Source organism: Osmia bicornis, chromosome 6 (assembly GCF_907164935.1).
Source record: "Osmia bicornis bicornis chromosome 6, iOsmBic2.1, whole genome shotgun sequence".
Taxonomy (NCBI): domain Eukaryota; kingdom Metazoa; phylum Arthropoda; class Insecta; order Hymenoptera; family Megachilidae; genus Osmia; species Osmia bicornis.
In genome coordinates, this window is record NC_060221.1 from 5,114,882 (window position 1) to 5,136,734 (window position 21,853).

Genomic DNA, 21,853 nt, shown 5'->3' on the forward strand with positions numbered 1-21,853 from the left:
ATAACAGACCAAGGCACGTCAGGATCTCGATCACAAAATAGTACGCGTTGAGATACACATGCAGGGACGAGACGAACTTTATAAAAAAAAAAAAGGAATACAATTTCGAATTGACTAATTAAAAAAAAAGAGAGAGTGAAAAATTCTCGTGCACCTTGTGAAACAACCGTGCAGGTGTACCTCCGTGACGATTTCCCTTTTCAAAAAAAGAGCCTTCCGAACATCAGGAAAAATTACTCTAAGACGCATAAAATATTCCTTCGCGCTTTTCTTAAATTCAAAAATCACCCGCCGATACGCGAATCGTTAAAATTGGAAAACCTATTGCACGATGCTTTCCGTCGCACGAAAATTCCCGCGAATGCGCTGTATAAAAAAAAGAATAAATAATTTTAGTAACAGAAAAAATAATATCCCTTACAAAATGACGATTTTCGATTTAAAAAAAAATGACGAAGAAAAGGGAATAATTTAATCGTAGTTAAAACCCGCGTAACTTACGCGATAATTTTTGTTACCGTTCATAAAAGACGCTATAAAAGAAAAACATCAACTTGCAAAATTCTTGATACCTACCGTGTTTCTTTCTTTTTTCATCCCAGACGCTTGGTCTATCTTTCATTTTTTTTTTCTCTTTCTCTTTTATCTGTTTGTATCTTTTTAATCTTTTCTCGTCACGAATACGTCGATATCTCGTATCATCATTTAATTAAATATCTCTTTTCTTGTACCTTCAAAATGATGATACGTAGATCTCGAGTATTCGTGAGTCAACCATCTTTTTTTTGTACTTTTCAAATTATAAATTGTTCCGCACGCTGAGCAATATTTCCTTGCCGAACTATCCTAGAAGATTGCCGACAGTATTGTACGTCTCGTTTAGATTTCTTCTTGAACGAGTTCGTCGATGTTCACGAACTCGCCCTCTTCCACGGAAATGGTCGCATTTGTTTCAACAGCCCCTTCGCCCCCTTGATTAGTTTTATCTTGATTCTCGGACGATGCTTGTCCTAAGAAGAAAAACATGTTTTCCCCTTTCTCTCATAATTTTATTATTATCAACCTAAGCGATCCGATCGTATAATTCATTTGATTATTAATGGTTATCTTGGAAGTAGCAGACTTACCTTGACCCAAATCTCGCGCTTTACTCTGATAAGAATATTCGCTCGCATTTGCGAGGCCCGCTATCACGCAAGCACTAAGAGCACTTCGATTCAAATTCATCGGCGATGCATCGTACCATTCGTTGCTATCTGCATCGTAACATTCCGCGTACGCGATGGTCGTGGAACCTACATATTCGCGATAAAGAAAATTCAAAGAAAATCACAATGAAAATGTAGAAATAATTAATGTTGTTTTGAAGAAAGTTGTAGCTACTGATAGCTTGCTGGTGTTACCATTGAAGCCACCAACGACGAAAATCATGTCGTCCAGAATGACCGTGGCGAAATTGCTGCGAGGGCTGAACATCTCCGGAACCGCGTGCCAATCCTCCGAATGATTCGGATTGTAACGTTCCCCTGCGAGATCAGAGGATCGATATCGTAGCGAGACATTAATTTCTACGTGGCGTCGGATTTCTGCGCAATGGGGCGTCACGGCGCACCCCAAACGCTTTTGGTCACTGACATTTCTACGTACGAATACCGTTTGCGCCAATGGAACATTCTAACGCGGTGAAGAATTTTGTAATCCAGACATTTGTTGCAACAGATTTAAAGAAAATTTTGCATAAGAATCATTTTACAATTTGATATTTTATAAAATAGAAGAAATTCTGTTCTTCGATTTTATTTGAAAATAATTACCGGAACTGAGTCTACTGAAGCCATCGAAGCCACCCAGAGCATACAGACTGTCTCTAAAAGCGACCAAAGAGACCCCGGATCGTGGATGGATCATCGAATGGATGTAACTCCATTGATTGGTCTCCACGTCGAATACCTCGGCGGTGTTCAACACTTCCCTGCCGTTGAAACCGCCAACGATGTAAATCTTGTCCTGCAATGCAGCTGCGCTTGCATCCGACCTTTGCCGATGCATCGGCGGTATCATTTCCCATTGATTCCTTTGCGGCTCGTATCTCTCGCCGGAGCTCATTCTGGTACGGCCATTGTATCCTCCGAGCGCGTAAATCTTCCCACCTAATCGCGTGTTTTTATTGAGGGGCGCAAAATTTCGATACGGGAAACAAAGGGAAATTGAAAGAAAAGTTAGAGGGGTGAAATTCGGACGCGTCGAGTTCCTCTTGGAAAGGAGGGTGCGTATGGAAGCAAACGTACACGGGCATATTTGGCGATTGGGGCGAGGAGGAAATAGCGGTAGGGTAAAAAAGGGGATGTTTGCTGCCTCGTTAGAAATCGAGATGAGAAAAAATCTTACCATGGGTACAAACGCTGACATAACACCTCGCGTGATACATGCAGGCTCTCTCTCGCCACTCCTTCGTCACTGGATCGTAGCATCTGACCGTGTTGAAATGTTGATTACCGTCGAAGCCGCCGATCATGTAGATGAGATTGTTCAGAGCGCATAGACCGTGGTAAGCCCTCGGTGTCGCGTCCGTGTTCACTGATAGAAACCATCTGTCAGCTCTAAAGTTCACATTACAGGACCTGAGTCTCGGCCTGATCTCGCGACTTTCAAAATGGAAAGTGGATCGGACGGATCGCGTAAGGATTCCTGGTCTAAATAAATGAAATTAGAAAGATACCTGGTGTCGTAGGTCTCGACGAAATTGGTCGGGGAACCGGCACTCCAGCCACCGATCGCGAACAAGATCTCATAGGGAATTCGTGGTTTAGCTAGAGGATTCTTCGGATCGATCTCGCCACCACCTTGCTTCGTCTCTTGCTCTCTCAGGTATGTATTTGCGGATATCAGCACCTGCTGGCACAACTTGAGTGCAGATAATGATTTCATTAATTTCTGTATTTCTTATTCGACAGAAAGCATCGGTTTTCATTTTCTGGGTCGATCAAATACTCACTTCATCCTCCTCGATGATCTTCCAGCCTAGAACGTTGTTCACGAAGAAGTTGTAGCTCATCAAACCGTAACGTACGGATTTCAAGAGGCACGGTAAATAGGCCTTTCTTTCCTCCACGTTATACTCCGTCCAGGTTTTAACGGCGTCGAAAACAATTTCCTCGTTTTTAACGTTCAGCTCGTCGTCGCGTAGAATCGCTTCGAGCTCTTCGCTCGTCAGCTCTTTGAATTCCGGGCTGTCTTGGAGTATCCGCTTAAAGTGATGCCGAATGTATTTCCGGCCTTTCTTTTCTAGGTCGCGGCAGAAATAGTGGCGAGCGAATTTAAAGATACCTGTCCACGGAAAATATTCGCGAAATTAAAATATTCACCATTTCGTTCGTCGCTTAATTTACCTAAGCAATTTTCCGGTCGAAGTTCCTGCAACAGGAATTGACAGCAAAGCTGAACGACCCCTAGGACCTCGAATTGATCGGCCAGAGGTAAAAGTTGCTCGACGTTGTCGGCGTTCACGTTGCACGTGCCGGTGTAGGCATAATCAAGGATCAAACTGAAAATTTCACCGGCAACTGAGTCGATAGCGACCTCCGTGGTCTCTGTCTTTCCTCCTTTCAGACTGTTGGTAAAAAGGGCCTTGAAGTACGGACTGACGGCTGACAAAATGGCACGATGCACCGGGAATACTTGGTTCCTGGCGCATCTAACCGCACCATCGCACAATTGTTGATTCGCTCTGAAATATCAAGAGAAAACATAATCGATTCGTATAAAGTCAAGTTCATTAAATTCTGTTTCTACAATTAACGAATCGTTCCAACAGCAGGGGACGTACGATTAAAACATCCTATCGCAGAATAGAGTGGAGAAAAAGAGGGATAGGGAATGTTGGATGAACGATTACGGACCTGAGTTCGGACCAGACCACGGGGAATTCAACGAGGGCATAATTGGATGGTAGGCACATGCATTTCCGGACTTTGGTCGGCTGCTTCCTGACGCATTGCTTCAGCTTCGTGGCGGATACGGTGGCCCGTGACATTCGGCTACGGAAGAGCTTCCTAAACTTCATCCTGCGGCGGCCGTCCATCGCCTCGTGGATGACCCACGCGATCTTTCGGTCGCTGGCCACCACCTGCCCTCACGTTACCACCGCCTGTCGTATAAATGCTTCCTCCTCGTCCTCGATGCCGGTCGGATACACGCTCTCGTATTCGCTATGGTTATCGTTGCGAGCTCCGGAACACCGGAGATTCGCGGCCATGACAGAGGAAGGCCGTGACTTTCAACTGACGCTTCCGGCGAGAGCGTGATCGAGATCGACGTTGTCGAATCGAAAGGAAAGATAAAGGCTGCTACACACATCCTCTATCTTCTTATCAATTTTATTTACCTAGATGTGAAATCATGGTTTCGTGTTACGTACTATTACAACTAGGTAATGAATTAATCGATACTATTTAGAATACGCTCTTATCGTTAACACTCCGTCGCATCTTATCTCTAGAGTACCCATTTTGACGTAGATAATACAAGGTTACTAAAATATCAAAAACATCAATTAGAGAAATGATGAAATATCGAATTTCCATCGGGGGATCAATTTAACCCTGAACGTCCAGAAGGGTTAAATCGTGGATCAGTAAGGTGAGACAGGGCGGGGTCGAAGGGACCCGTAGCCGATCGAAAGCATGGCCATGGGTTATCGTATCAGGGCCACGAAACGAAAAGCCACGGTCTCGGACGGGAAGGTTAAGGGCTGCTAGAGCGAGGGGCGCACACACGCAGACACGGAAGAGCCAGTCCACGTAAAAGTCACGTGGCACGCAACCACGCCAATCAATATCACGAGCCACCGTGGGGGTGTACACGTTCACCGGGAGGCAGTGAAAGGCGACGGGAACAGCGAGCCAGTGCGTTCGCGGCCGTCAACCACACCTTGTCGGGCTACGACCGGTTAACACACCCTCTTGCAGCGCGGCCACAACGCGCCCACCCCCTCGAACCCTTTTCGACCCGTCGTTTCGCTTTCGACGCGGTCTGCCTGTTGCGGGGAGTCTGATTCAGCAGCGGATCGAAGGATAGTGCAAGGTACGACGGGGGAAAGTGGTGTGTGTGTGTGTGGAGTTTCTTTTTTTCTTTTTCTTCGTGTGAAAAAGGGGGAATTGTAACGAGAAGCGGTCGAAACAAGGGGTTGGAATTTCGAAGAATCGAAGAAGTTTGCGGTGATTCTCTGGTGTTGGTTGAATGAATCGGAAACTGGTTGAATCAGAGTGACTAGATTTTTGGTAAGGGGCTGTTATTTCTAATTTTATGAAAGGTTGCAAATTCAGAAAAGTTGAGGATATTTGCAGCGGTTTTATAATGTTGGTTGAAAGTATTAGGAAAGCATACAAGGAGTGATACTAATTGGACGCAGAGAAAATTTTGGAAAATATATTTTCTAAATTGGAATAGACATGTTGATAATTCGAAGAGGGGTGGAAATTTAAGAAACTTTGGTTTCTCGAATTCCTTTCACATATTAATTAATAAATATTAATTTCTTATCATTTTCCATCCTCCTATGTTATACTTCACTGCCAAATTCTTCCAAATAAAAACATAAAATATCTTGCAAAAATCCTAAGGAATTTCTAACGTGTCGTATCGTTGAAAAAGATTGAAAGAGCGAAAGAATATTCAAAGCTACTTTCTCAGGGACACTCGATGCCCGTGGGCTGGCTTCTTTGTAATTCCTCTGCAGACGTGGCTTTCCACGTCGGAGAATTTTTCAGAGTACTGCTCGACTTTCCCAGAATGGGGTGGGGACACGGTGCTTAATGGTGGTCGAGTGTTTTCGAGGAGCGAGTAGGTGAAAGTGGAGGAAAGGTGCGTGCGAGTAGCCGGCAGCTCGCAACTTCTCCAGCCGGATATCGAGCGATCGAGGCATCGTGAATTTTTTAGATCGACCCTTTTTTGATGCCCAGCGAAACGTGCTCGCTGGTTTATCTACGGCAGCCAGACACGCTGCGTGTCACGTTGGCTGCAATATTAAACGAACCCGCGTGATGCTGTTTCCTCGTCAGAGGGTGATTCAGACACCCAGGGTGTGTGCGAAATCCTCTCTGCGGAAGCTGCTCCCTTTCCACACGCTTTCAATTTTATTACATATATCTTGTTTTCAATTTTTCGACAGGAAACATTGAAGTTTGAAAATCAAATTATACCATGAATGAAAATTAATTCTGCTTCCGTGTTTCATAGTCGTTAGCTCTTATCTAGCAGATAATTCAATTAACTGAATGCATTTCCATTATGGAAATTAGGTGCACCATGATAAAAACCATGATTCACAGGAAGACGTATAATCATTGTATTTTTATATACAAAGGTATTAAAAATATTATCTAGAAAATTAATTTCTAAATGTTATTCTTATCAGAAAATAAAGTATTGATAACACACTTATCAAATCTAAACGTATGTTAGTCTTATCGTGAAGAAAAACTTATATAAACCTTCAAAAAGAGAATATTAGTTAAATATTTAATTATTCATCAGTATGAATAAATAATTTCAAATGCAAGTGTATAAAACTTTAGTGATCAAAGCTCTCAGAAATGTCAATCTCGTTAAAAACATGTAATGTGGGTGAAATTTCAAGTCTGACGAAAAGGTTGCTGGTTTTTGAAACGAAGGCTCGTTTCCGGTGACGCAGCCGAGTTCCCGGCGAAAGAAAAGCTAGTAGACAGAGGTACGGCGGGAGTCTGGCGTCAAAGCGTGTGGTAAAACGACGCTTTCGTAGCGGATTCAGTGAGTCACGACGCCGCGTCGAGTGTCGTCGCTTTTATTTCCGAACGTGCATCCCCTTCGAAGCCGGCAAGTCAGCTACGAAATGGTTATAACGAGACGGTGAAATTCGATTTCACCCACGCGACTGATCACGCGTCCCAGCAGACCGGAAGTCGTTTATACGACCAGTTCTTCCTAGCGAACTCGGAACGAAATCGGATCGTTTCATCTCTTTTCAAAAGAATCCAAGTAATTTTTCGCAACACTTGTAGATTTCTTTGGGTACTGTCGACGTTCCATTTTAAATATTCATAAGCGTTTATTATTTTTGCAAGCAAATTTACTTTCAATATCTCGTTCATTAAAAGTGGACCCGAAGAAAACTTGTGAATAATTATTTTTTCAGACGCGAAGTTGATTAGGGTCTAACGAAGATGGACGTAAAAGGGCGAGTTGCCCTGGTGACGGGCGCCGCTTCCGGTATCGGCAAATCGTGTGCGATAGAATTGTTAAACGAAGGTGCTAAGGTAAGCAAAATTTTTCAAAATTTCCTAAGGTGTTGATCTTCGATGATCCTTTGTAAAATTCAAACGAAACCAGCTTGATAGAGCGATGAATTTTTACGGTGCCATTATCGTTAAGGAAAGTGGTGTTGACACGAGTTTACCCCGTGGCACGTAGTGCCTATAAAAGCGTGGTATTAATAGAGAAAACTAAGGAGAGCCAATAAAGATCACACTCTTATTTCGCGAAAGCTCTTTAAGGATACAACCTTGACTTAGTATATCGCTCCATGAATGTTCCAACGCGTTGTGCTTGAAAATAACTGACTTATATTTAGATATCTCTCCCCGTCGAAGAGGACGCTTTATCATCACTTCTGACCGACTTCTCAGAAATAATGATTGCGTGTTAACAACATTAATTGATTGTGCGATCGAGTTCATCGTATATCATTATTTTTAAACGAGTAATAGACTCGATCGAATTTTCTGTAATTATAAAATTCTTAGATCATATACTAATCGATAATGTTTTGTTTACAGGTGTCTATATGCGATATCAACGCAGAGGAAGGTGAAAAATTGGTCGAAACTTTGTCCTCGGAATATGGAAAGGATCGAGTGATCTTCTGTCAGTGTGACGTTACAGATTACTCGCAGTTCGAAGGTAACGTTGGATAAATTAATGATTAATCAGATAAATTATATATAGTGGAATGATTTTTATTTTTAGAATCATTTCAAACGACGATCGCGACCTTTGGTCACATCGATATCGTTATCAACAATGCTGGAATCATGAACGATCGGTTTTGGGAGCTCGAAGTCGATATCAATGTCGTAAGTAATTATTTCCTCGAAAGGATCTTTCTTATTTCGAAGGACTTCTTGAGAAGATTCTATTACAGAACGGAGTGATTCGAGGAACTTTGCTTGCCCAGCGATTTATGGGCACAGACAGGGGTGGTCAGGGTGGAATAGTGGTTAATATTGGAAGCAACGTCAGCATCAACCCTTACGCCAGTGTACCGATTTATTCTGCAACAAAGGCGGCGATCGTAAACTTCACCAGAGCATTTGGGGTAAAGAAATTTATATTTATTTTCTAAATTTAATAATTTTTAAATTTTTCAAATAAAAATATAGATCAATTATTAATTGATATAGCATCAATACCACGTGGATTTAACCGGTGTAAAGGTGATGGCATTGTGCCCAAGCGCAACAGATAGTAAATTATTGGGAGACGTTAGTAAACAGTTGCTCTGGGCTAGATACGAGGACGCCTGGCGTCGCGACGTCGCCAGTTCAGTTCCTCAAAGGTAAATATTATTCCTTGATAAGGAGATCGCATTTACGCAGTCCAAAATAATTACTTTATCGAATGAAAGTCTATGATCTACGCGTGTAAAGCAGCTCGAAATAACATAGAATAAAATTTTACAGAGCAGAACACGTGGCAAAGGCATTGATCCATATTTTAAACACAGCCAAAAGTGGTAGCGTCTGGTTGGTCGAGAAGGATCAACCTCCTCGCGAGATCAATTTCCCGAAGAATTAAAAGGTCCTAGCATTGCCACGTATCACGTGGATCCTTCCTCGCTTGAATACAAGTAAACTGTGCCGTACCATAATCGCGAATGTACCGAAATTATAGTCCAGAATCGCTGAGGAGTTCCGGAGGATCGATGATCAATTCAGACTGCACGTGGGATCAGAAACACGTTTTCATCGAGAAACATCATCAGATTTATGACAATTCGTACTCGAATCGAAACACTTTTCTACGGATTCGTTTGAAAGAAAATCATAATTTTAAATTTTCGACGACTGATTTGAAGAAATCAATTACTTCATCAATTTCCACGCCATAATAATCGTAGCTTGAATAATTTGTTTTAAGGAAAGTTGAAGATTGCATTAACGAATAGCGTGTATGTTTGGAAATTTTCAATCACTGCCATGTTTTCTCCCATGAAACTCCACACTTTGTAACATATTTCCTCGACACTTTCTTACTGTGCGACTTTCACGAGAAGTTTCGAAGGATCTCTTTGATTATATAGAAAATCAACGAGCCTTGCTTAGATAGTCCTTAAGAAGGTGCAACCGTGGATCTCTGACACCTTTTTTTCAGCCTTTGAGAACAACGTTTCTTCGCAACAATACACCATCGTTCGTGAACGATGGTTGCTTTGAATTTTAAATGGTCACTTCAATGCAATAAATATATAGTAAGTATTTAAATGAAACGAAACGTGAAAGAGTGAGAAGCAATTTTTAAAAAAATCGTATTGTGCGACGTCCTTTTTTTAATCCATATTATATAAGGATGATGTGACACATTTTGAAATGGAAGGCCAAACGTGGACATAAAGGTGAATCGTTTGTATAATTTTTGAACGCGATACAAATATTTACAGATATCGAAAACGTCCATGTACTGATCGATATCGTTTTTAAAATTTTATATAAATTCTAAAATTTTAAACGATCAATATCTCGCAATTTCTCCGTAATTTTTGATAGAAATATTTCAAAAGAACGACCAACCGAACGAAACGAATAAACGTAGGTTTAGACACGTGAAATCGAGGCCTAAACTCGGTGTCTTCGATGCACAAGTCACAATTATTATACATTTTAATCGTCCATTCTTCGATAGAACACCCTTCCTCTGGTTCTAATTAAAGTTCAATTAAAAATTCATTTCTATCATCTATTAACAAAATTGAAGTAACTTTAGAATAAAAATCAAGGAACAATTGAATTCATTTTCCATTGATATTAAATTTGACAACACTTTAGAGATTCCTGAAATTCTAATTAGGAAATTGAACAATTTTTCTAGGACTTTGAAGAATTGAATTCTTCTTGAACGAGAGAATCCAAGGGGGTCGATATCGAGGATCAATCACACACTCGAATATAACATTACGTAATCTTAATCGACGGTACAGTCGATAGCTAGTGGAAATTGTTGATTTTGTTATGATTTGCTCGGAATGTATGTTGCAAGCCTAGCCAATAAAGCGCATAGCTTTTTCTAAGAAAAAAGAAACACGTTTCATCCAACATCCGTTCCTTGAAGACACACTATAATGGAAGAAAAAATGAAAATCAACATGTAATTTCAAAAGACATAATAATAATTTTAAAAAATTTATTTAAAATTGAATTTTCGGTCGAATAATCTAAATTCTCGTTTCTAAATATACAAATGAAATTCTTTTTCATTTCCTTTGTATTATATTCATTTGGAAATGAGATACATTCTAGTTTCTAGAATGCTGTCACGACGCGTAACCTCGTCTCTTATCGATCTTATTAGCAAAAATCCAAGGTAAGCCGCTTGAACGTGATATCTTCTCGTATAAACGATCATAGACTATGTAGACGATTAATCATTGATCTATGTAGACGATTATTCGTAAATGAAATTCTTTCCTCCATACTCTATAGGAACCCGTGGAAAATTGAACGCTGTCAATTTCATGTAACGAACGTGGCGCGACGAAAGAAAAAGAAGAATGAAGAACAGGGTTTGAAGATAATTAAATTCGAAAATTGGTGAAACTATATTTTTCAAAATATTGATATCTATTTTACCTCTACTTTGAAAATCACTAAATTTCAGCGATGATTTAACTAAGCCGACTCTCGAGACTTGTTGCAAAAACGCGATAGTGATAGGAGGTTCAGAAGGTTTCGGTTTCGCGGCAGCTGATCATTTTTTATTCAAGGGAGCTCGTGTTAGTTTATATTTTTCATAAAATAATTTATTTAATAACTCTCCTTTCCATCTTTCGTAGATTTTGTTTTTAATTCAGACAGAAAATATTTTCCCCTGCGTTTATTACAGAATGTCATAATTGCGGATGACGATACCGACGAAGGGTTAATGGCAGTGCAAAAGTTATGCGATTCTTATGGGAAAGATCGTGCCCAGTTTCTTCATTGCGACATAAGAAACCTCTGTCACTTCGAAGGTTAATAAGAAAGATTAATAATCATTCTTCTAATTCGATTATCTCTTCAAATCTAACTCTTTCAATCATTTCTGTAGCTGGTTTGAAACAGGCGATTAATAAACTTAAAATTGTTCATATTCTATTTAATAATCTTGACAAAGATAGATTGCCCACGAAATGTTTGGATACGAAAAAGAATGAGGTGCGTACCGAATTTAGAAAAATTAAAAATTCATTTCTTCCTGTAACTTCAAATCTAAAGTTGGATTCTAATTCACAATAGAATTATACAGCCAGAACGATTCGTGTGGGAATGATGCTATTAGGAAAGAATAATGGTGGTTCTGGTGGGACAATAATAAATTGTGCAAGTATCTTTGGATTCCTTGGTTGGCCACAGGATCCATTTCCCATTTATTGTAGAAAAGAGCCAGCTATAGAAGTCACCCTGGATTTCGCGGTATTTCAAATCAATATTTCCAAATTACCAATATATTATGAATTTATTAAATAATACGAATTCTTTTAACAACAAAGAAAGAAAATAAAATAGAAGACACTGGAGTTCGTTTAATAGCCCTTTGCCCGACAAACAAATTATTCTCTGAAATAGGTCTACCAAATTTTCCAGAACCAATTCCGAATAAAAGAGTGAACAACCTACCACCCTGTATACCATCCTCGTAAGCATTTTACTTAATTACAGGCAAAAATTAAATAGAGCTTGAAAACAAAGGTAGTCGTGTTTAGGAAGGATCAAATAGGACCTGCTTTATGCTATATACTAGCCTGGGCTCAAAACGGAAGTATATGGCTAGTGGAACCAGCGATTAGTGTGCATAAAATCCCTAAATTAATTCATTTCCCTTCGAAAGAAGGCGAGAAAGTCGATCCCAAGGTCTACGAGACAAAAGTAAAACGAATTTGTTTCTTCAAAAAACAAGTATATTGTGTAAGTATTGCTATTAGAAATTATGATATCATAATTTCAGATCTGTCCGATTAAACTGAGGTCACCTTGTGTCGATACTTCCAAGGCATGTAATCCAAAGAAGAGTAGGTGGTGTCAAAAAAATCCCTGTATTCCAAAGATGATTAAATGCTGTAAAAAAAAGAAAGCATCGAAAAAGAAATGAAACATCTAAAACATATTTTACCAAGAATGACACACTCGTTTATTGTTAACTCGTTCGATTTTCCAGCTGAGAAGGTAGTCAGGATCTGAAACGCAGATCGGTAACAGAAATAAAACGGTGTATCGCGGACGCTTGGCCACCGTTAGTGCCGAATTTTTTCCAAAGGATCGGCATGAATTCGATCCTTGTTTACAAGCGGATACCGTGGTCACGTTATCCCATCGCGATATCCGCGAGACATTCAATCCCGTACGATTGATTCTCGATTTCTCGAGTTTCATCGTCCACCGCGGACTCTCGGCTCGTGTGCCTTGATCGCGGAATATATTCGCAAACCGTGGTTCACGCGACAGTACGCGATATCCTCTGGAAATCTGCGTCGATTATCCGGATTCCCATTGAAATCGATTGACGACCGATTATGAGCATCGAGGGTAAGATCGCTCTTGTCACCGGTGGAGCGAACGGGATCGGGTTCTGCACCGCTAGGAAGCTTCTACGAAATGGGGCGAAGGTAATCGATAATCGTGCTCGAAGATACCGATGGGATAGTTAATCGTTTCATCCACTATTGTTTCATGACATTTTTTTTAATTTCAGGCGGTGGCTCTGTTAGACTTGGGAGATTCCGGTGGCGAAAGCGCAGCTGCCGAATTGAATAACGAATTTGGAAAAGATCGCGCGATTTTCGTGATCTGCGATGTCTCGAAGAACGAACAATTGAAAGGTAATTACAATTTTCATCGATATTTCTAATGTACACGCGAGGTAGAGTAACAACTTCGACGGAATAAATACTGTGAAAAAGTAATCTTGTACTTTCTACATCCAAGATAAGACTGTTTTAATTTCGTAAAAAATCCCCTTCGTTGAAATTATCGTAATCCACTTTCAAAAACGAAAGCGATCAACAGAATAATCTTGGCTGCTCTATATTTAATCGCAAGTCACGGATCAACGATGCGACTGTTACCAAATCTATGATATTAATACACATTGATTATATAATGTGAATTATTGTATTGTTTATTTTAGAATCATTCAAGAAAGTTATCGACACTTATGAAAACTTAGATATTGTTGTAAATATTGCTGGAATTATGGATGATGCTGATTGGGAGATTATGGTTGATGTTAATTACGTAAGTAATTAAATATTTAGTTCTACGATATATGTTGAATAACGTAGTTTCAATTTTGAATTGAAATAAATTCTATTAGAAAGGTGTGGTTCATGGTACAATTTTGGGATTACATACCATGGGGAAGTACAAGGGTGGAAACGGTGGAACCATAGTAAATATGTCATCTGTGGCTGGTCTCGAGGGTATCCCCATTGCACCCATTTATGGTGGGACCCAGTACGCAATTGTTGGATTTACCCAATCATTGAAGGTAAGAAGAAAATTATAAATTTCCATTGTGTATAAATTTTCTTTTAATATTATGTTGTCATTATCTACTTGCAAAGAAACAGATATGGATTATAAATTTCCATACAACCAGATAACAATAGAATGCAAATATGTATAATTATATGCTTACTCCTTATGTTATACATACTTACTCAACAATTTTTTTGTTCCTTTTGATAGCATTATTACGAAAAAACTGGTATTCGTATGCTAACAATATGTCCTGGACTCACTACCACAGCAATGGCTGCAAGATTCATGTCGACGAAAGAGCATGCCATGGATCTTCTCGACGAAGAAACTGCGGCTATCGCGATGCAGAGTATGCAGAAACAACCGTAAGCATAAAATTTTCATTTTATTTTCTTCGTTAAATACAAGATCGGGTAAATTAGCTTGAAATTGAATCATTTATCGAAGTACTAATTGCAGGATAAAAAAAAATGATTTTAAAAGAGGTCAAAATATAATGAAAAAATATTTGTAACCAATGGAGTGCTAATTACGAAATTAAAAATGCAAATATGATGTGATATGGCTTAAAGTTTAATTCTGTGATAACATATGAAGCGAAAGAATTATTCAGAGGACGTGTATGATAATTCTTATCTGATGTAAAATTTCTTTTTTTTTGTTTCTGAAAGTCTAAATTTTAATTTTAAATTTATGTTATTGAAGTTAAAGAAGGTTTACTTTTTTCTTTATTCAATGCAATACATTTATAGAAATTTTGATTATTTGTTAACAGACCGGAACACGTAGCGAGTGCCATCATCCAATTAATCGAGAAGGGAAAGAATGGTGCAATTTTTGTCAGCGAGAACAATTTACCCCCTTATGCCATTGAATTTCCTAGTTATACCACTCTGAAAGTCCCTATAGAATCATCGCCAAATTAGACTATATTCCACTAACAGAAGCTGCTATTTAATCAGCTAATCGTTAATTTAATATTTCACCTTCGTGAATATAATACTTGTTCAAGAACGTAATAATACCAACGATCTTTATGGTTTATTGAAAGTGTTCATTACAAACAATCTTGTCTCGTCCCATTTTAATTTAAAACAATAGTCAATTGTATGCCAGACCTTGCTATACTCGCTTGAACATTAAAGCATTAATTATATACGTCTAATTACTAGCAGTAAATCATGTACAAGATCACTATAATTGTTTTGTTCGAAAATAAAGAATAAAAGTATAAAGTGGATAAATGACACGAGACGCTTAAATTACTTTATAGTTGTTTTCTTTAAAATTCCAAACAAATTAAAAAAGAACAGAACTGATAACGTAATCTGTATTTAGAATGTTTCGATGTTTCTGTATGTAACACAGAGCCATTAGAGCGTTCAACTACATAAATACGCGATACTATTTATATTTACCCCCGTCCAGAAACAGCAAGTTCATTCGAAAATTGCAAGCGTTCCTGTGCATATCATTTCATAGAAAAAGTGTAAGGATAATTGAAAAAACAAATAGTGAGTAAACTGATATTTTAATTCATTCTTTCTACTAAATTACATGACAGAAATTCTTTCTATAAATTTACCAAATTTACCGAATTTGTTAGATGATGGAGAACATTAAGGACAAAACTGTTTTGGTCACCGGTGGTGCTTCCGGAATCGGCTTTCAGTATGCTAAAAAATTGTTGGCGAATGGAGCGAAAGTAAGTTTTTACCAAGTTTTATTTCTTTTAATTTCTCTTTCTATTTTATAAAATTTATGGTTTGTTACGTAACGTTTAGGTTGTCGCTATACTCGATCTTAGCACTTCCCCTGGGCAAACCTCGGCGGCTAATTTGGAAAAAGAATTTGGAAAAGGCAAAGCAGTGTTCTACCCTTGTGACGTGACGGACACTGTGAAATTCGAAGGTTCTTTAACATTTTTTAGTGTTTCTATACTATGTACATCTGTATAATTTTTGGAAAATATTCGTACAGAGACGTTTAAAAAGGTCTGGAGCACATTTAATGGACTGGATATCGTAATTAACAACGCTGGAATGTTGAATGACAAAGACTGGCAACTAACTATCAAGTTAAATGTTGTAAGTATATTATCATTAATATTGTAAGAGCATTATCACATTTTTGAAATTATTAATAGTAATCAGATTAGCTTAAATTTCAGCATTCAACAAAATTATTTCATACCAAATAATTATTGGAATTTTAGGGTGGTGTGATCCAGGGATCGTATCTCGCTATCGATTACATGGGAAAACATAAGGGTGGCAAGGGTGGTACTATAGTTAATATTGCATCGGTCGTTGCTTTAAAAGCCTATCCAGCTATTCAAGTATATTGTGCCTCCAAGCACAATGTGATGGCATTCAGTCGTTGTTTACAAGTAAATTTTCAATGAAATTTTAATGTAATACTGGTAACTTCTAAAAGCTTGTAACGAGTAAAGTTTCATTAATAATGTTAATTTAATTGTGCAAAAGAGCCATGGTGTTGTGCAAAATTACAATGTTTATGACTTCATCTTTTTTCTTTTTAGAATTACTATGAGAAAACTGGAGTACGAGTACTGACGATGTGCCCTGGTCTCACTGACACTCCTTTGGTCGCGAATGTCCAAAAGACGGTACGCGATTTCGTTGACGGAAACGAGGTTCAAAAACTAGTCGATAGCCTTCCTATACAACCGTAAGTAAAGATTAATTTACTTTTTTATACTTGCCAATTCAAACTCATATTTTTGTCAGTTAATTTCATTACATGAAGTTTACTCGTGTCATTTCCTTATTTTAGAGCAGAAAACGTAGCAAATGCTATGGTACTTCTTATCCAGAAAGGTAAAAATGGAGCAATTTGGGTCAGCGAGTGTAATCAGAAACCTTACGCTGTTGAATTCCTCGATGTCAAGAAAGTTGAAATTGACGTGTAAAAGGGTTGGCTTATTTTATATATAAAAAAATGTAAATTAAACAGAAAGGAAAAATTGTTTTACAATTTTTGCCGGTAATGTCAACGCGCTAATGAAAAGACCGCGATTATCGGCCGATAATTCCGATTCCTAACACTATCTAATCATCAGCCGCAAAATGTTAAACATCGAATGTGTAAATTAAATGTACTTCTTTATAAATTAAATTAAATACAATCCATTTTAAACCTTCCTATTGATATAAAATACAATGTATAGGGTGTTCGATACCCATAAGAGGAAAGCGCCTGAAATCGGCAACCAGCGCAGCACTGGTGCTTGAACGTCAATTGGCGCCTGTGCTATGTAAATCAAGATTCAACTACCCTTTGACCTACAAGGACGAGGTTCTTTTAGTGAAAGATGCTGGACACTAAATTCCACGAGAATACATTCAAAATTTTCTTCTGCAATAATTTCTATCTTTTTCATCAAAAACATCAAAGCTATGCATTTTCCAATCTGTACAAAGAAACTATTCCACTATTAACCAATAACGTACATTTTTTGGAATATCGAAGCTCTTCGTACAGGAGAAAGAAGCGGTCAAATGTAGAACCATATTGCAACGAGCGACTCACACAAATACGAGAAGATTGACGTACCCGAAGAACCATGACGCGGAGGAGGTCGAAGATCATCACACAAAAGTAAGAAGTTTCTGTCGTATCAGCTCGAGAAGCAGAGCTGCAACCAGTTACCATCAAGACCTCGTCATTCGACACTTTAAAATCGTAGAAATTGCATGTTTCAAACTCGATCGATCTGTTCCAAGTGTCCAATACTCTCGCATCGTAAATGACAAGATCGAAACGACAAGTACGTCGAAGTGAAAATCGCTGAAAATCGTTTCATCAGAATTTGAAAACTGTTCTCCGCTCTTATCGCGTCAGTAAGTGTTGCCAATATAATAAGCTGATCGAATGAAATTAAAATTGTTGATGTTCTAACAACTATTCGAATTTTATTAGACGTTTGACGAATTCTACGGAAGTGTTTCAAGTAGAAGAAATATTATAATAGAATAGAACCAGGTGGTTCTTCGTTGAAGAGGATTAATTATTAGAAAAATGCAGATCAAGGATAAAAGAGCGATTGTGACAGGAGCTGCCAGTGGTTTGGGTTTAACTATCAGCAGAGAACTTCTTCGGAATGGTGCCTCTGTAAATAACCATCGCTTCGATAGTCATAATTGTTATTTTATATATACTTTAAATACAAATGATTTCAGACAATCGCGATGATAGATATTCGCGAATCCGCTGGGAAACAAGCGATGGAAACTTTGAACGCGGAATTCGGCCGCAATCGGGCGATTTTCTTTCGATGCGACGTCACCAGCAATTTCGAATTCGATGGTAATTATGAATAAATATTACTTCTGAAATAATCATAACAGCAAACTGACTTTCGTCACGTTTTTCTGATAGATACGTTCAAGAAAGCCATCAATATGCTCGGTGGCTTGGAGATTCTAGTAAACAATGCTGGCGTGATCGACGAGACCGATTTCACAAAAGCTATAGACGTAAACGTGGTAAGCAAAAACACTTTTACGAGTACAAACATTAATTACAACACGAGAAATGGGTATAAGATACGATAAGATACAATAGAGAATCGAGAGGATACAATAAGTTTCATTATTTTTAATTAATCGAGGTCGATTTGTACAGACCGCGGTGATACGTGGAACGCTTCTAGGAATCCAACAAATGCAAAAAGATTCTGGAGGCAAAGGGGGTGTTATCGTGAACATTTCGTCTGTGGCTGGTCTGCATTCTTTATCACAATTTCCAGTATATTCCGCCACGAAACATGCAGTGGTTAGCTTTAGCCGTTCCTTTTCAGTAAGTACTATTGATAGAAAACGAAGAAGTACTAGATATATTGAAAATTTTGCAGGACCTTCGAAATGAAAATTTATCTGGCTAAAGAAGAAACATAGAGGATTATATTTCCAAATTTATTTTTCAATTTTCTTGTTTTTCAGCAACCTTATCATTATCAGAGGACAGGAGTAAGAATAATAGTAATGTGTCCTGAACTGACTCAACCAGTAACAATGGAAAATTTATCAAACAATTTTCCAGAGGAAGAAATTATTCAAAGATATTGCGGAAGGTACTTTTGATAATTGTTCGTATTAACCAATTTTTGGTATTGATATATCTTATACCCTTTTATTAGAGTGGACAGTATCGCGCATGGAGTAATTTACGTGATTAGGTGCGCGCAAAACGGAAGCGTTTGGATCAGCGAGGATGGAAAGCCGGTTTACGAAATCCAATTATCCGACAGTTTACCACAGAAACCTGACGATCCATTGAACGAAAACGAGATTAAGATAAACTAAATCCTGAAAGTCTGTAAATACAGCTTTAGTATTATTACGGTGACTTTTGATATTCGTGTAACGAGCATTATTTTAAAAATCAATCAAATTTATATATCTAGGAGTTTATATATTTAATTAAAAAAACCAAATTATTATTTTGTAGGTCGATGGTACTAAAAGTTTCAACAAATAAAGAACGACTGTAAAATATTGTAAATATTATTTTTGATAGTGCTAAAGTAAATAATACACCAATTAAAAACAAAACTAAAACAAATTTCCTTTCTACTTTCGTTTTAAATAAAGAATCTCATCATTTAGAAATGAACTTTTCGCTATGTCCGATTTAAGATCCTTTTACTATTATTCAACGAGTTCAAAGAACGTTTGTTAAACGCAACTAATCACGTCGAATCCAATTATCAAACACATTGTAACCATATTAAAGATAAACTAGTAGTCGAAAAAATGCCTGCAAAATGTATGCCCACTTATCGCCGGAAACTGATATCTCTCTACGTACGAATAACACAATAAACAATGCATATCTTGAATTATACTTAATTAGTAACCAGAATTATTTAAAGCTACAATAGTGATAAACACAACATTGTTCATCTTCGAAATGCTTCGTCACCTATCACAGACCTCAATTATATCCATGAATTATTATTAATAATTGAAAACAGGAAAACAGCTCGAAAATAAATTATTAACATTTCTGTCGCGAATAGTTTTAAATAAATATTGTAATTTAATTTCACACTTTTAGCACTCAATCTATAGAAATTAACACGGTGCAATTAATTTAATTAATTTCTTGAAAATTTCATATTCAGACACTGACAAACAGTTTCACATTTTGTAACTCTATTTTGTATCTCCAGCAAACTTTCGATTACACGATTAAAGCTCGTTCAGTGGATTACGTGAAACACTGCGTGGATCTTTGCGGAGGCAAAAAAATGTTTTTAAAATTCCTTGACGCCACCATATCAGGGACCACCGAAGACTCGACTAAACGAAACGAGCATGGGTCGCTTGAACTTTGATTCCTATCTCTTATCGGGAGATTGATGAATAATAAAAAACGATGTGTACCATGTATACAAAGCCACAGACATCAAATCTGTATTCGCAGGATTCAAGAATCGTGAGTATTCGCATACTTTGCAAAATTCAAATATGCTTCACGATTAATAAAAATATGATATTTGCGAATGATAATGATAATTTTCGCATATTCGCGCGAGGTAATAACGAATTATAGCGAAGCTAGATGGTCGCAAAACGATGCGGTACATACACAAAGCTTCGTGTAATCAGGCCGAGTTAACGATAACCCGGTAACATCCCGTTCACAATCTACCGAGAAAATCGACGGGAATCGAGAATGACGAGGAGGGAAAAAATATCCGTTTATCGCGTGGAAATGCGCATCTATGGGTGCATGATTGCTTTTTTACTTTCGAAAGATAGAATGGGGAGTTCGAAAGAGCAGACAGATTCGTATGAAATTTCTTTCGTTACTAATCATCATATTTTCATATGATCCGAGTTGAAAGTTGCGCAGTTTTGTGGATGAAGAAAGTAAAAAGAATTTATTTTCTAATGAGAATGTTACTTAATTATGGATATGCTAAATAGGAAATGATAATTAGTAGTGTTGCATGGATGAACAACGGTGCCTTTGTTGTTAAAACGATTTACAAAGTGTAAAACAAGAGTCAATTGATAAATGAATTGACGGCACTTTGAACAATTATTCTAATTATACCCCTTTTTCCTTTTTCCTCATAGTTCACGCCTGCGATAATTAGCAAGCTTCCTTCTATTATGAAGGATTCGATGATTTATCTATAATTTTTCTTCTTTTTAATATAAAGATTGACTTTAAAAAGGAAAGTTGGTACAAATAACTAACCCGGATTACCGTTTCAAAAATAAAAAAGATTATCAAAATCAGCTACAGTTAGCAAATTGTTTAATGACAGCTTATTCTCATAATTGGTGTTCAATAAAAGTATCATCGTTTTACATAAATACTTATCATTCTTAAATACATTATAAACCTATTATCTGCTTTATTATTTCTTCATTATTTTCGAAAAAAGATTACCTATCAATTCATTGCTTTGCAGAGAATGTTCAATAATTTTAATACGTGCTACAGTGTTATCTCGTCAAAGAAGAAAATTCTGTTTAAAAAATTACCGATCGGTTAGAAGTCAGTTAACTAGCGAATTATCAATCGATTGCATAATCGAGTGATCGATAACGATCACGAATGCACCTCGTCACATTTTTACGACGAAATCAGCGAGCAGAAAAATGGGGAGAAAAGAAAAACAGGGAATCATGCACGCGTTACTGCTACATAGTTTAGCGATCGCTCGTCGGAGTAAAGTTCAACGTATACCGATTCTTACCGGTTTTCAGGGAGCGCCTTTAAAACGCGTGATTTCGCTACGGATTTATCGCGAACTCGCCAAGACGGACACATTAAATGCACTTTTTCTCTGATAAGAGACCTCGGAGCACGAGCTGCGCGTACGTCGATTCTTTATCGTCCCAGTGCGCCACACGACACAGTGTAAATTATGTTTTCCAGTTCTATTTGTTCGCGAACGCGGCTGAGAAACCATTGGCTCGAGATTTTTCCGGTAAAAAAGGGACAAGAAATAACAACGATAAGGGTTCGGTCCGGTTTGACATGCACCCCATATCGCCATAAAAATATTTAGAATATTATAAAATATTTCTAATAAGAAAAAATATTAT

The 21,853-nt window shown here is 37.9% G+C and overlaps 4 protein-coding genes across 4 annotated transcripts; 3 read left to right on the forward strand and 1 right to left on the reverse strand.

Annotated features, from left to right (window-relative positions):
- Positions 1-614: 614 nt before the first annotated feature.
- LOC114878268 (kelch-like protein 10) lies at positions 615-4,365 on the reverse strand. The gene is made up of 9 exons (XM_029191873.2): positions 3,900-4,365; positions 3,390-3,727; positions 2,996-3,327; positions 2,720-2,904; positions 2,389-2,600; positions 1,815-2,150; positions 1,404-1,526; positions 1,128-1,295; positions 615-1,010 (listed from the first exon to the last, which is right to left on the reverse strand). The coding sequence occupies exons 1-9, from the start codon at positions 4,079-4,081 to the stop codon at positions 880-882; spliced, it is 2,007 nt and encodes a 668-aa protein (XP_029047706.1). The 5' UTR covers positions 4,082-4,365; the 3' UTR covers positions 615-879.
- A 2,397-nt stretch (positions 4,366-6,762) lies between these two features.
- Positions 6,763-15,028, forward strand: LOC114878275. The gene is made up of 16 exons (XM_029191886.2): positions 6,763-7,014; positions 7,172-7,292; positions 7,812-7,935; positions 8,002-8,108; positions 8,177-8,350; positions 8,436-8,590; positions 8,715-8,828; positions 10,906-11,020; positions 11,131-11,257; positions 11,335-11,441; positions 12,788-12,889; positions 12,976-13,102; positions 13,411-13,517; positions 13,597-13,770; positions 13,971-14,128; positions 14,539-15,028. Exons 2-16 carry the CDS (start codon positions 7,200-7,202, stop codon positions 14,687-14,689), a joined length of 1,935 nt encoding a protein of 644 aa, XP_029047719.2. The 5' UTR covers positions 6,763-7,014; positions 7,172-7,199; the 3' UTR covers positions 14,690-15,028.
- On the forward strand, positions 10,500-12,784 carry LOC114878270. Its single transcript, XM_046286280.1, has 9 exons — positions 10,500-10,611; positions 10,731-10,838; positions 10,906-11,020; positions 11,131-11,257; positions 11,335-11,441; positions 11,523-11,699; positions 11,777-11,922; positions 11,990-12,152; positions 12,232-12,784. The coding sequence occupies exons 1-9, from the start codon at positions 10,532-10,534 to the stop codon at positions 12,373-12,375; spliced, it is 1,167 nt and encodes a 388-aa protein (XP_046142236.1). The 5' UTR covers positions 10,500-10,531; the 3' UTR covers positions 12,376-12,784.
- Positions 15,029-15,152: 124 nt separating the features above from the next.
- Positions 15,153-19,282, forward strand: LOC114878271. The gene is made up of 13 exons (XM_029191878.2): positions 15,153-15,277; positions 15,370-15,468; positions 15,548-15,674; positions 15,744-15,850; positions 15,979-16,152; positions 16,306-16,454; positions 16,560-16,691; positions 17,786-17,897; positions 17,966-18,092; positions 18,165-18,271; positions 18,411-18,584; positions 18,728-18,858; positions 18,925-19,282. Exons 2-13 carry the CDS (start codon positions 15,370-15,372, stop codon positions 19,088-19,090), a joined length of 1,605 nt encoding a protein of 534 aa, XP_029047711.2. The 5' UTR covers positions 15,153-15,277; the 3' UTR covers positions 19,091-19,282.
- The last annotated feature ends 2,571 nt before the right edge of the window (positions 19,283-21,853 follow it).

Coding starts and splice junctions, on each gene's coding strand:
- LOC114878268 (XM_029191873.2), bottom strand. CDS start 4,081: ATGGACGGCCGCCGCAGGATGAAGTTTAGGAAGCTCTTCCGTAGCCGA. Junction 3,728..3,899: donor GTGGTCTGGTCCGAACTCAG/GTCCGTAATCGT, acceptor TTGATATTTCAG/AGCGAATCAACAATTGTGCG. Junction 1,527..1,814: donor CTTCAGTAGACTCAGTTCCG/GTAATTATTTTC, acceptor CTGATCTCGCAG/GGGAACGTTACAATCCGAAT.
- LOC114878275 (XM_029191886.2), top strand. CDS start 7,200: ATGGACGTAAAAGGGCGAGTTGCCCTGGTGACGGGCGCCGCTTCCGGT. Junction 11,258..11,334: donor AAACCTCTGTCACTTCGAAG/GTTAATAAGAAA, acceptor TCATTTCTGTAG/CTGGTTTGAAACAGGCGATT. Junction 13,518..13,596: donor TTATGGTTGATGTTAATTAC/GTAAGTAATTAA, acceptor AAATTCTATTAG/AAAGGTGTGGTTCATGGTAC.
- LOC114878270 (XM_046286280.1), top strand. CDS start 10,532: ATGAGATACATTCTAGTTTCTAGAATGCTGTCACGACGCGTAACCTCG. Junction 10,839..10,905: donor ATAATTAAATTCGAAAATTG/GTGAAACTATAT, acceptor ACTAAATTTCAG/CGATGATTTAACTAAGCCGA. Junction 12,153..12,231: donor CCAAGGTCTACGAGACAAAA/GTAAAACGAATT, acceptor TCATAATTTCAG/ATCTGTCCGATTAAACTGAG.
- LOC114878271 (XM_029191878.2), top strand. CDS start 15,370: ATGATGGAGAACATTAAGGACAAAACTGTTTTGGTCACCGGTGGTGCT. Junction 15,675..15,743: donor GGACACTGTGAAATTCGAAG/GTTCTTTAACAT, acceptor ATATTCGTACAG/AGACGTTTAAAAAGGTCTGG. Junction 16,153..16,305: donor CATTCAGTCGTTGTTTACAA/GTAAATTTTCAA, acceptor TTTTCTTTTTAG/AATTACTATGAGAAAACTGG.